At 35.8% G+C, this 14,360-nt stretch overlaps 1 protein-coding gene across 1 annotated transcript in view; it reads right to left on the reverse strand.

Moving 5' to 3' along the window:
- FBN2 (fibrillin 2) overlaps positions 1-14,360 on the reverse strand; it is a 280,535-nt gene that overhangs the window by 15,565 nt on the left and 250,610 nt on the right. Inside the window, exons 54-61 of the mRNA XM_003826666.7 lie at positions 13,736-13,858; positions 13,146-13,277; positions 6,599-6,724; positions 5,052-5,258; positions 4,297-4,422; positions 2,519-2,641; positions 1,083-1,199; positions 356-484 (exon numbers count right to left, since the gene is read on the reverse strand). Coding sequence (XP_003826714.3) covers positions 356-484; positions 1,083-1,199; positions 2,519-2,641; positions 4,297-4,422; positions 5,052-5,258; positions 6,599-6,724; positions 13,146-13,277; positions 13,736-13,858 — 1,083 coding nt within the window. The remainder of the gene's footprint in view (positions 1-355; positions 485-1,082; positions 1,200-2,518; positions 2,642-4,296; positions 4,423-5,051; positions 5,259-6,598; positions 6,725-13,145; positions 13,278-13,735; positions 13,859-14,360) is intronic.

Below are 14,360 nucleotides of genomic sequence, written 5' to 3' on the forward strand. Positions count from 1 at the left end.
AGAATCATGGAACAAAAGGTCAATTATTATTTTTTTCTGGTATGCTTGTACACTACCGCAAACCATATTAGGCACAGAATTCTTTTTCAACTCAATTCTTTCTCAGATCCATGATTAGTCAACAGTTGCTTTAAAAGTCAATTCGTAATCACAGAACTTTTGTTTCACTGCATTTAAGTTTCCCTCTGTCCCCAAAGTGATACATAGAAATTTATGACCAGGAATAAGTTGCTGGGTCCTATTTTGTTCAATACTTTTTTTTCTTTTTTTCAGATTATACCAATTTGTCTTGGAAGTTAAAAATATATATGGTTTACTGTTATTAGATTAAGAATTTTTGAGCAAATCAACTAACCTTCACAGTTCAGTCCGGTGGCATCAAGAGAGAACCCTCTTTGGCATTCGCAGCTGAAACTGCCTGGAGTGTTTTGACAGATTCCCTTTGCTCCACAAAGCGAAGGTTGAGACCCACATTCGTTGTTGTCTGGCAAAGCATCAAGAAGCAGAGCGTCAAACTTTCCAATCATAACATGTCTTAAGTTTCATGGGAAGTAAAAAGCAATGTATGAAAACCTAAGTTTCATGATGTGAAAATGGCATTTTGGGAAAATTTATACCAAAATTCACTGTCATATTAAAGACAAAAGTGGTAAGAAAAAGTGTATTTTAAGAGGTTTGAGATTTGAGCATATTTTGGAGTGACTGAAGGCACACTGACTAAAGTTCCTTAACATGTGTCTTCTAAAATAAAAGCTCAATATGTTTGTTAACATGTTCTAAATTACAGTGAGCCTTTAATCATATTTTGTCTGAACACCAAGGTTATATTGAGAATGTGATATAAAGGCACTGCTTGAAATATGGCTACTGTGCAGGTGCTTGGACTAAAAAGGCCTTTTTTTTCCCTTTGGATATTGTTCTTGAAAATATCTATATTATTAGCAACTTCTTTAGACCACAAATTATAGGGTATTGGTTATGGAATATAAATACCAGGACATTCTTCTGTTTATAATTTTAAATATAATTTTTATGCATCTACTAGAAGTTTGTAAAATTTCCCATTTGTAACTTTGTCTTACCGATACAAGCAGTGTGATGCTGTGTGAAACCAGGTGGACATTTACAGGTAAACCCCCCCAGGGTGTTGACACAGAGGAACTGGCAGTTATGCTGCTTTGTTTGACATTCATCAAGGTCTGAAATTAGAGAGAAGCCAATGAAAATCACAGTAGACTATCTGGCTATGTTTCCTTTCTTGTGAAGCCACAGAAGCATTTTGTCTAGATTTTTGCTGGAAACTTCGTAGATTTCCATAGGCATATGGCAAACAGTTTCTTTTCACATATTTAAGCAGAATAAATATTAGGGGCTAGGATGATAGGACAATTAAGGCAATATATAACATAAGAAACTGAATGGCAGAATCATAGCAGTTTCCATGAACTGTTCTCAAAGCTACTATCTAAAGGTTACAATTCTTGCATTGAATGCAGTATAGTACATGGCTGATTACTGATTCCTATTAAAGGAAGGATTAAATAAAAATGAAACAGAATCTAGAAACTGATGAAGGTCCGAACAGAAACACTAAGAGTCTCCACATTCAGATGAAAACATGGGCATTAATATTAGAGGAAGCAAAATACAACATCTGTAATTCTAGTCACAAATGGTATTGATATTTGGACCCTACTAATTAAAAACTCAAAATTTGATTTTGGCTATACTAAAACTTAATTTGGAAACTATATTTAAAATAAATGTACCACATAAGATGTAGGCAAGACTAATTCATTATTTTACAGCTTAAAAAATGCTTTAGTCATACTCATTTTTTTTTTGATATGGAGTCTTTAGTCATAAACAATGTACAACACGGACCCATATCAGTTCACTAAACAGTTCCAAGCAGTGCTTGCTGTTAATTTTTTTTTGATATGCCTTGGAAATAAAACCTCATTTTACTGAGAATAATCTACATTTTAAAAATTTGCTCAGTCCATTGATTTCATTCTGATGAGGCTTACTATAAAATCAAATATATGTGTACAGTATTGAAGCTATTTTAATGATCTAATTTAGCTTGATAAATAATTACTTTTGATACTACCTAAGCAAAAAATTTAAATTTACCTATCCATTTTCACTTTTCCACAGTAAACCTGTAATAAAGGTAGCTTAGAGAAATAAAAGCTTAGATAAGCAACAACAACAAATATCTTATTTCAGTGATTTGTTTTGATCTCTTCCCACACCAAAACTTTTGTTTTATTTTATTTTTAAAAATTTATGCAGTTTTCTATAAGAAGCAAACTGTTTTAACTTGGGTTTTAATCCTCTCTGCTTCCTGCAATGAGCCTATTGGTAGAGTTTTTCTATGAGCAATAACATGGCCACTAGGATGGGACCTTTTAATGAAGGTGATGCACATGGCATAATTCCTGATAATCTAATATTTAAATTTGAAAGAAAAGATAAAGACTAGGGTCAGGATTGTCAGAGACTCTTCACTCACCTTTGCATGTCTTTCCATCCTCTTGCAGGACATACCCCCTCGGACATGAACACTGATAACTCCCCTCAGTGTTCTTGCAGATGAAGTTGCATGGTTTCGGGGACTGGGAGCATTCATCAAGGTCTAAGTAAAAGTGATGTGAAGATTAAATTACTGGTTAAAAGAAACAACCAGACTCTTTCCTCCTTCCAATATTCTCACTTCATTCTTTTTGTTTTTCCTGTTCAACTTAAAGTGGAATATAGCCAGAGAGAAATGATGCACAGAAGGATTTTTTCTAAAGTAACATGCGGGTTTACTTTGTAAATCAATCTATGGATCTTGGGTAAATATTTTGATGTCTAGACAACTGTCTGGGTCCAAAATTACTAAATTCTTTAGATTAATATACTTCGGTTTACAACCTGAGAATCATAAACTTAATAAGAGTTTCTCTGTTTTTGACACATGGATGTGGCACAAGTTCTTTTAAACTCTCTTTACTGAGGCTCCCTTAAGCATCTTGTGGGATCACAGATGGTGCTGGAAACCTTCCACTTTCCCCTTCAGATTCAGTCCTCACCCTGGTCCATCCTGCTCTCAGGCCCAGGAGATGGAGCTCTACAGACTCCATCCGGAGGCTCTCCCTTGCCCTCTGTCTTCTGTCTGGCCCTTATTTCCTCAACTCCCTCCCTGCAAGATAGGCTCAGGCTGGCTGAGTCACTGGAGCAGCTGTCAGAGGTCCTCTCAAGGCAGTCCTCTGAGCACAACTTTCTTTTTCTAGGTTCCAATAACCTCTGACTCTTTTCTTTTGGCCCAGGGGTAGTACAGCCCCAGCACACAGCACTACGCCTCCTGGCTTTTGTGCACACTGCTCACACGTGTATAGACAGTCTTTTTGTTAGACCCTCCTTGAATTGTCCTCCTTGAAATATGCCATCTCTTTCCTACTCGGACTCTGAGTGATAGCAATCTCCATTTCCTCCATATAACATACGGTGTTGATGCCCACAGAATGCTGAATGCTTATGATTAATGGCCTATTCTCTATTACTCATGCTCTTCTGTTTCAAAGAAGTCAGTTGGATTTTCTTAACCTTTTAATGCCAAGTGTGCTTGTTATTGACATAGGTAATTTGATAGAATATCCAGTAAGCTAATGAAATATAAAGGAGAAAAAAAATTTTTTCTTTAATAAAAATGAAGTTGAATACTTTGGAAAGACCCGACAAAAGTCTAAGTCCTTTCTGCCCCACGACTGTCATATATTGGTGTGAGTGAGACAATAAAAAACCGAATAAGAAAAATAAATTGTAAAATGGTAGAAGGATTCTGTACTGAGACTGCTCCGCAGCTGGAAATTTTATTTAGGTAATGCTTACTTGGTATACTTTATGCAAAATAATAGCAAAGAGAAACATGGAAAACATTCTCTTAATATACACAAACACACATATTCATAAGAAAAAGCCCTTTTCCTTCAAAGAGTGACAAACAAATGTGCACTTTAAATTTTAAATTAAAATATAAAATGTTGAAAGTATGTATTTGTGATTTTTGTTTCCTTGATTGAACAGACTTTTTTTTTGATGAAGTGTACAATTCTACATCCCACATTACTGGACAAAGGCCAAGTACTGTGTGATTAAGAAGCACATTATTGAGAGGATGGCAACATTTTAATAAAATATATATTCCAAAGCTCCATAATAAAGACACTCTACTGATAATGAGTGACTTGCAGGAAACAGTAGTTGATTAGCCCCCAAACCCCTGGATATAGAGGTGCCCATCGTTACCTATACAAGAGGTTCCACTGATGTCTGTGGTGTAGCCAACCTTGCAGAAGCATCGGAATGAGCCCATGGTATTGATGCACTGACCATTGGTGCAGAGGTTTGGCATTACCTTACATTCATCGATATCTGTGGACCAAAACAACAAAAACAATCAGGAGTTAACATACATGCAAGGGTAAAACTGGTTAGAATCAAAGAGAAATGAAGAAATGGAGATGAGATAACTAACAGCAAACATTCCTAACAGCACTGGAGCACCTGTTCATCATTCAGGTGAACAGCAACATGGATGTGACGGAAAAATAATCTCAAGTGATGGGAGGGGATAAAGGGACACTCTGGTGAAAGCCCTGTTTAAGACTACCCATTTTGCAATCTAAGCATGAATGATTTTGGGGGGAATCTAGAAAGCTACCCCCTCAAAGTCCATCCCTTAAAAAGTGTGTGATCTTGGGAAAATTACTTATTGTTACCTTAGCTTTGTGCTTCATTTTCCTCATCTGTTAAAATGGGAATAATACATTCTACCCCTTAGGTCTGATATGAAGATTAACTCCTAAAATCTCTAAAGCATTAGCAAAGATTATTCTTTCTATATACATATATACGAAAACACACATCAAATATAAATATCAAGGTATAAACATTTTAGCTACTCTTTTGATTGTATCAATTTTTCACTTTTCCTTCACATTTATCTGAATTCATAAAATTTAATGTGTTGATTATATGAATAAATTTCCTCAACTCCTTACCTCTTCCATCAGTTGTATATCCTGGGCCATGAGGACATATCTTTTTGTACTGAGCAGTTCCAGGAAGTGGGCAAAGCTCGCACTGGTGGCCCCAGCCTCGCCCACCATCACAGCAGCATTCTGACTTAGTGACGAGATTGCGACTGCTGGATGCCATTTGACATATTGTCTGCAGTACCTCTGCAAAGCAGAGACCCTGTCGATTGTCTGAAATGGCAAAGTAGAAAGAGTTAAGGATGCGGAACTGACATTTCATTATCCTGGCTTTCAAATTAAGCAGGGCAGTCAAGAATTTCCTCCTTAGGAATAATTAAGACAGCTTAATGTCTTAATTATTTAAGTTTTGCTGGCAGTTAAGTTCATAGCATACTCTTTCACTACAGACTACAGTTTATTAAATTTGACAAAAAGTGATACTATACTTTAGAAATAGATTTTTTCCTCCAATCCATTGCCAACTAAATGATAGTGACCTACCATTTCTGTGGAATACAAGTGAAAGGAAAATCAAATTAAATTATTTTCCTTTAAACAAATGAGTGCCAGGATTAGTTTCTGGAAAGCAAACTCTAGACTATATTTTATGAGCTTGGTACTTATTCAATCTGATATCTCATATTTTCTACATCTGAAAGACTGTTCAAATACTTGGACTGAGTAGATTTTTTAAAAATATAAATAAAATGATTTTTTCAGATTTAAAAGCCAATTAAATCTTTAATATAGTTTTATAAACAATCCTAGCAAAACTGTTAATAAAATGAACAGAAAATTACACTTTATATGTAGGTTACTTTTCCTATTTCCTAAAAGACTGTGTTAGTAAAGGTATAGATTAGAGATAACAATAAACAAAAAATGTTTTTTTGATCAAAAATTTCTTGGAATTTGAAGCATATGACGTCATTCAGAAAAAATGTGATATAGTTGAAATACTCTTTTTATGTTAAATCAAGTGATGAGTGAAACAGCTTACTGCTCTTATTTCTTTGTTTACCTTGAATTTTACTACAGCACACTTTTTGCAGCTGCCATAATTAACTACAATGATTTATAATGTAGGCATTTTAGCATTAAAATAAAATATAATGTCCCAGATTTATATTTCCCATAAAAAGGTTTTGTAAAACATTTATTTTCTGTACCACAATATAAAAAGTAACCTTCCCTGCATTTTTGAAATATGGCATTTATTTTGCATTAATTGTGGCAGAGCTTACCTCATATTGCAAATATTTTCTTTTGGAATTAAATCATCCTCTGATGTAAGTTTTACTAAAGCCAAATTTTCCAAAGAACTTAATTAATCTTAATTTTGGAAAGACTATTTAAGATTGTTATTTACATTACACATAGATGTGCATATAACACACACATGTACAAATACATCATTTTAATAGATGTGCATCTTTAAGAAGAAGCATGTGGATTATTGAGATTGGGGGATTTGTTTAGCAGACAAGAATATATATGTGGAGCTCTTCTGTGATGACATCATGAACAGATGTTTTATCTACCAAGTATAATATATTTGGATGTCAACTTACCAAGGCATTCAGTGCCTGAAGAACTTGACTGGAATCCTTCATTACACTCACATCTATAGCTTCCAATAATGTTAACACAACGTCCATTTTCACAGATTCCTGGCTTGGTCCTGCATTCATTTTCATCTTTAGATAAACAAACAATATGAATAATGAGAAAACTGTAAAATTATAATTTACAAGCTATCTTCTAATGGGTTATATCTTATTTAACACTTCTTTGCCAAAATACTAATATGATGAGATTAAAAATGGTCATGTGTGAATATTAATTTATTTTTAGCTTTACTTCATCCTTCTCGGTGGGTTCTTTCTTAAGATAATGTTGTCTTCTTCTTTCTTTTCTTTATCTTCTGCAGAGAAGGGATAGTGTTAATATATAGAATTGAAAATTGGCCTCCAAAAGGAATAGAATTGCCCTGAGACACCAGGCAAGGACGGGAACTCTGGGGAAAAGAATGTCAGTTTCTGTGATATTAGAGAAAGGTGTGGGGAGACGGACGGTGGGTGTTGGGTATGGGTGATGAGTACAGTAAAAGCCTCACAGGCCAGGAATAAAGGACAAGCTGCTAAATTGGTTTTGAGTAAAACAGGAACAACTATGGTCTGTGAGGGTAGTTAATGGGAGAGGAAGTTTAAGTAATACTGCTCTTTTGGTTGGTGATAAATAAACCTACTTCAACAAAATTGTTTTCATTAAAATTCTCTATATCCTTACTTTTTGTGCTTTTTTGATATTTTGTAAATTTTGTTGGAGGTTTTTTTCAAAGCTGTGTTGTTAGGAGCATAAGAGTGCATGACAATTACATCTTTTTGATAAATGGCTCCTTTCATCTTTATAGTTAAAATTTTAAAAAATTTACTGACATTTATATTTGCAGGCACTTTGCTTTTATTAGTATTTGCCTTGAATATTTTTATTTTCAACCTATCTCAGATTTCAATTTTGGTACTACAATTCTATTAAAGAGAACCTAGCAGAATTCTTAAAAACACATTTATCTTTTAACCAGCAGTTTAAACCACTTATATCTGTCATGATTACTGATATGTTTAGAGTCTCACCTGACATTTTATATTGTTTTATATTTACTGTGTGATTGCCCTCTTCCTATGCCCTCCTTTTCCCTCTGAACTCATATTTGGAAGTTACAGTCTTCTTTCAATTCTTACAGTGGAAACCACTGAACAACTTCAACACACATTCTTAATGAATAATTTTCTATCAATGCCAAGAAGTATCTGTTTTGAAAGCTCTCGGCCATAGTAAGCACCTTTGCATAAATTTACTTATCTCTGCTCTCTCCCTGAACCACCTGCCATGTTGATGTTATCTAGAAGTTTTGGTTTGTTAGATTTTTAGTGTGCCATCAGCATCTGTTTAAATTAATGAGGCTTACTGGTTTCTTGGCTCACCATTGGTCCACTTATATTATTTCTTCCACTTCAATTAATTTTAAAAAATTAGTGTATGTAGTTTGGTGATTATTTATTTATTTATTTATTTGAGACAGAGTCTCGCTCTGTCGCCCAGGCAGGAGTGCAGTGGTGCAATCTTGGCTCACTGCAAGCTCCGCCTCCTGGGTTCACACCATTCTCCTGCCTCAGCCTCCTGAGTAGCTGGGACTACAGGCGCCCGCCACCACGCCCAGCTAATTTTTTTATTTTTATTTTTAGTAGAGACAGGGTTTCACCATGTTAGCCAGGATGGTCTTGATCTCCTGACCTCGTGATCTGCCTGCCTCGGCCTCCCAAAGAGCTGGGATTACAGGTGTGAGCCACCGTGCCCGGCCGGTAATTATTTAAGAGGGCTATAAGTATTCTAAAACAGATTTCCGACCATGTCTTCTTTTGTTTTCATACTTGATTGAGTATAGCATTTTAGTTCAAAATTATTTTCCCTTAGAATGCTTTCAAAATACAGCTCCTTTATTATTATTTTTTAAACCAGTGTTACTGTTCATTTGTAAGAAATCTGGTTTTTCTCTCTGGAAGTTTTAAGGATTTTCATTTTCTTCTTAGTGTTTTGAAATTCACCATGATGTACCTCCTGTGATTATTTTTTTCCTCTTTTAGAAAAAAAACACTTACTTCAGAAATTTAAAGGTATATACAAAAGTAATGAGTTATGAATTAAAAAGTTTTTTTAGTTTATTATTTCTAGAATCTGAGGGTGCAAGGTCTGTTGCCTTGGTCTAATCCTATCCTTAACGTCATTCACCCTGATTTTGAATTGTATTTGATTTGTCTGAATTATTTTTTTTCAAAAAGGGCTTTTGAACTAAAAGCGTTCTTGGAAGAACTCAGGATATACTGCCTGAGTTCTTCCAAGTTTGATTATGTATAATACAGCTTCTGCTGTAGTACATAATTTGTGCTTCAAATTCTTAGATTAATTTTGCTTTATTGACATTGGCATAAAGAATTACTGAGAAGAGGTTGAAAAAAAGTTGCCTGATTCTTTTTTCTCTTGAAATTTGTAACTTTAATAGGGTGTATCTTGGAGTGATGTTGCTCTACCTAAATAATGTTAATTTCCAGCATTTACTTCCTACCCTTTGACAATTTGTGGGCTGCACCAGGATTGTCAATTATCGACCTTTCCATTGTCCATCACTCTTGCCCGATGCTCCCCTACTTCTACCTACTCTGTGTCCAATCCAGTGCAGCATGACAGCCTAGAGGAAAACAGGCTTCATTTCAATGAGACTCAAGACTCAAGACTCAAGACTCAAATCTCAAATGGGTACATGATCCTCCGTCAACAATCCTACTATACTTCTTAGTATCTTCACACTCTCACTTTCTAAAATGACATTACACACTCAGACACATCAGGCATCTCTCCCCTATGAACCACTGGGCTGTGCCCTCACTTTCAACCTTTTGTCTTCTTCCAACAGCTAAACTATCTTTGTTTTTTCTCCAAGGCCAGCTCTTGCACCGGTACTCTAGATTGCCTTCCCAGATTTCACAATACTCCTTTTTCAAGGAATCATTCCCTCAGCATAAATTCTCTAGTAACTTTCATCTTAAAACAATACAAAAAACTCTCTTATTCACCTATTACCCCTATGGCTACTGCCACATGTATTGATTCACTTTCAGAACAAAATTTCTGGAAGAATGATCCATGGCGATAAATTCCACTTCCTCATCACTGATTGTTTCCTTAATGTGTGTGCTCCACTGAAACCTCCTGAAGAAGTCACCAAATCTAATTACAACTCTATGTTACTCTACATCTTAGTAGCATCATACAAAAGTGGCCACTTTAGTTCTGAGGACATCACACGGACATGGAGAACTTCCTATCTTGCTGGCTACTCTTTCTTAGTCTCCTAATATTAGACTCCTAATAGAGTCTCCTCATAGTCTCTCTAAATGTTGGAACAACCAGAGTCCAGTGTCCTGGGAAGGAGCCCTGCTCCTCCTACTCTCCAGGATCTCTCTCTTGGTGTTCTCAGTCAATCCCATAATTTTTCAACCACTATCGATTTGCTAGCAATTTACATCTATGGCTCACAAATATGTCTGCTGACTTGATATTCCCACTTGGAAAGCTAGAACATATCTGACACTGAGCATGACCAAAACAGAACTTTTATTCTTCTGTGTCCCCAACGAAACCTGTTTCTTCCAATCTTTTCCATATCAGTTAACAGTAGCATCAAGTAAATTATTATACTAAGCTAATTTACTTTAGTCACTCAAGCAAAAATCCTGGGACTTATCTTTTATACATATTCAATCAATCCATCAGAAATCCAATCTGTTGATTATTTCCAATACATTTTCTGAATCTGTCCACTCCTTTTCCACACTATGGTGGCCCTAATCTGAGCCTCCTTTTTCTCTCATCTGGGTGTTTAAGACAGTCACCTAAATGAAACCCTTGTTTCTGCTACCACCTCCTTCAAATCCATTACCTATAAGGCAGCCAGATATCTTTAAAAATGTGTAAAATAGGAAATAACAACGAATACTTAATTGAAATTTTACTCTATGCCAAGCACTGTACTAAGGGTTTCATGTGAATTTTTTAAGTTAACCCTCCCAATAATCCTATGAAAGTGTGCTCAAAATTCCTATTTGTTTTTACATGAGGAATCTGAGGCACATATTTAAGCCAACTTGCCCAGGGTCACAGAGCTAGCACATATGAACCTAGATTGCTAACATTCATAGTCCATCCCCAGGGCCCATACTCCGAGTCACTCTGCCATAACACTTTTAGCATAAAACCAAATTCTTTTCCATGGTATTTGCCTACCTTTAGACCCACTTCATGCCACTCTCCTGCACAAGCTTCACCTACGCTGGTCTTGTGTAATTACTCATCTTTGAACAATTTTCTCCAGTTCAGCTACTGGCTGAAAAATAGTGTAGCTGGTCACGGGTGCTAAAGTGGGCCTAATGTGTAGTTTCAATTCATGTTTGTTGTATGAACATCCTCTCACCAAATCTGCCATGCTCTCTACCCTTGAGGCACTACACTCGGGCTTTCAGGTAATTTAGGGAGTCGTGTGGCTCTGATAAAGTTCTTAAAGCCTTAGAATCTCTGATAGTTGCTGCTTCTCCTCTTCCTGCCTCACCTCCGGCAGTCTCCATGTCTAGAAGACTAGTTTGTTGATAATTAAATAGCATCCCAGTATTTTCTCTTTTGCATCTACCTATTTTCACACTGCAGTGTAGAAATGGGTCTCTACAAAAACACTCCATACTTTTCTCATTTGCTTATGTCCCTGATCTTCTAATCAAAGATTGTTGGATAAACTTTAAAAAGTTGGGACAGACTGCCAAAGTCTAAAGAAGAAAATTTAATGATCTCGTTAAAAAAATGTTCTACTTATCAGATTTCTTGATTCATTTATTTGTTGAAGAAATAATTACTGAGGCATAATATATTGCATAGTCAAGTTTCTGTCTCTGATTAGGTTTATGGTTTTCATTAAAGAGGTTTTAGATTTCCTGTATAACTTTAATTCCCTTAACTGTAATACTTTTAGTTTCCGTTGCAATCTACTTTTTTGGGTAAGTTTGTTTGATTCCAATTTCATGCATTGGCATTTTTATTGATTTTTTTTGTGGCTTTATTTTTCATCCTGACTTTTGTAAATACTTTTTCTTTGTAATAATATTTTTACTGTTTTTAAACTGGAATTTCTAGTTGTGAAAACACATTGTTTGCATGAAAGTGTTCTACAAAGAGTTTTGTGACGATCAAAAAAATTTTGCAGACATTTCAGCTATCAGCATGGTATAATGAAAAGCTTGAAGATCAGAAAAGTTTCAGAACCTGTATCTTTTGTAGTGCTGTTTAACAATGAAAAGAATACAAATGTAGAATGCTGCTCTTGGTCTTTTCTTTGAAAAAGTAAGTTCAGAGGATGATAGAATTTTAGAGCTAGAGCAGATACACCCTTCCCAACACCCGCCCCCACCACTCCTATCAATCATGCAGACCAAGTTTCTCACTGTATGCAGATGAAGGAACTGAAGAACAGAGAATTGAATCACTTGCAAGTCATCCAGATCATTTATGGCAGATCCATGACCAGAAACCTGTGTTCTTAATCTGATCACAGTGCTTACTCCCTCTTTCCCAACAACATATCTTTAAATGTAACAAAGATAGTATAATATAAAATTCAGCTAGTTATAAAAATAAGAAATTTCCATGCATAAAAATTAAAACACATTTTTAAGTATTTTAGCCAATCTGATTAAACATAGCACATACATACATTGTTTTCATTCAAATAAATTAAAAGAGAAATGAATGAAAAGAAATTTCATGTACAGTAAGAAGACACGATGATTAAGAATGCTGATTTCCTTTCTTCCATACATGGTTATTAGCATTTTTCCCTGTGCTAGATTTGGAGGAACACATATGACTTAGGAGTTTAGGTTAATCTTCCGGGATAACAGATCTTGGAAGAATAGTGTTTTTGAAAGAACCACTGCATAACTACAACTCCTATGTACGTCTATTTTTAACTTTATTAAGTACTGTATTTGAATGAAATATCTAACAAAGAAACTAAAAAATCCAATTATAATTTGTTGTATATATAATTTTTTATATGACACATGTAATTCAGAATAGTTCAGAAACTCACTCTTTTGTAAAAAAATTAAAATTGACAGATACAGCTAAAATCACCTCAGACTAGTTACTTCTAATCTCAATGTCTTCCCTAGCAGTAATTCCTTCTATGAATTAGGGTTTACCTTTTTCAATGTTTTTCTATATATTTACTTGGTTACATATGTACCTACAGAACACATATAGTTTTATTTACAATTTTCTTTAAAATATGAAAAATCAAAAGGGCATGTATTCTTGAGCAGGCATAAATGCCACAATCCAGAACCTATTATATTAGCAGAGACCCTGAGATGGAAGAAAGCTAGCTGTATCACTGCCTTAACACAGCTGGAAAAATAGTTGGCTTGCAGTTAAGATGATGTGGGAGTAGTGCCATTAATGAGGCTGGGAGTGGAGGCCTTACATAAGCAGACACCTTCCCTTACCGCTTACCTACACAGCCTTCTCCATCGGGCCTTCGGGCCATTCCAGGAGGGCAGATGCACATGAAGGTGCCGATTAGATTCTTACACATCATGCCCCTAGATTCACAGTCGTGTAACCCTTCAGCACATTCGTCCAGATCTAGAACAAAAAATAAAAATAAAAAATTATCTGGAGCAAGCTGTAGTTTAGTACTTTTAAGTCACAGGTGCGGTCTTCTGACACTTAACATGTAATTTTATGGTGGGACAGAGAAAGGAGAAGCCCAGCCATTGTCAGCTGTTGGCTATATTCCAGATGTGTAAGTTTCAGCACTGCTCATAGTGATAAGAAGTTTAGGGAAGGGCAATCTTTGCTTTAATAAGAATCCAAGAGTGTGAGAATAGTGGGCTTCTCAACCCATCTTATCTCGGACTTGGTTTTACAAAAGTACCATCATGTGTCTTGTTATCTAGGTATGGAAATCTACTAGCAAAATGCTGTCATATATATATTTCTGTAAAGCTCTAGAAGAAATTAGTTGAGAACTATAAAATCATTAAGATGTATCTCCAGCATGACAAATAAAGTTCGAACTACTCCCGTGTCTGTGGCCTTACCTTTGCACATCTTTTGATCTTCCCTGAGGGCATAGCCAATCGGGCACGTGCATTCATAGGACCCAAAAGTGTTCATGCAGCGGAAAGCACACAGCAGTGGGTTCTGGGCACATTCGTTGATATCTGACCAAAGGAATGGACAGGAATGTGCTCAGCCTAGAGTTCTAATTATTTGTGTAACTAAATGTTGATGTCATTTACTTGGCGGTCATACACAAAGCAATAGAATAGTAGAACTTACACATCTGGTATGCAGAATTTAGTACCTAACAAACTCATCTTTAAAAATAACAGCTATAAACTCCGGAAAGAATATAAAAACTACCTGAAGTTTTTAGTGGTGAGCTGAAACTCAGAGCAAACAACCAGTAGGGAGTAATTTCACATTGATTTGGCTTCTGTTTTTCTGAAATTACCCTCCAGATGACCATGGCCTGGCAGTGCTGTCATCCGGTAGCTAACTCTCCAGAAGAAACTTTCTGAGATTCCATCCAGAGGAAGGAGGGGAGGGAATCTTAGGGCAACCAAGTCTGCTAAAGAAAGGGAACCCAGGAAAGAATGCCAGGGAAGGAGAAATACTATTTGTTTTTCATCTAGTCAGCTCAAGTGGCATGACTGTACTATG

Source organism: Pan paniscus, chromosome 4, assembly GCF_029289425.2.
Source record: "Pan paniscus chromosome 4, NHGRI_mPanPan1-v2.0_pri, whole genome shotgun sequence".
Taxonomy (NCBI): domain Eukaryota; kingdom Metazoa; phylum Chordata; class Mammalia; order Primates; family Hominidae; genus Pan; species Pan paniscus.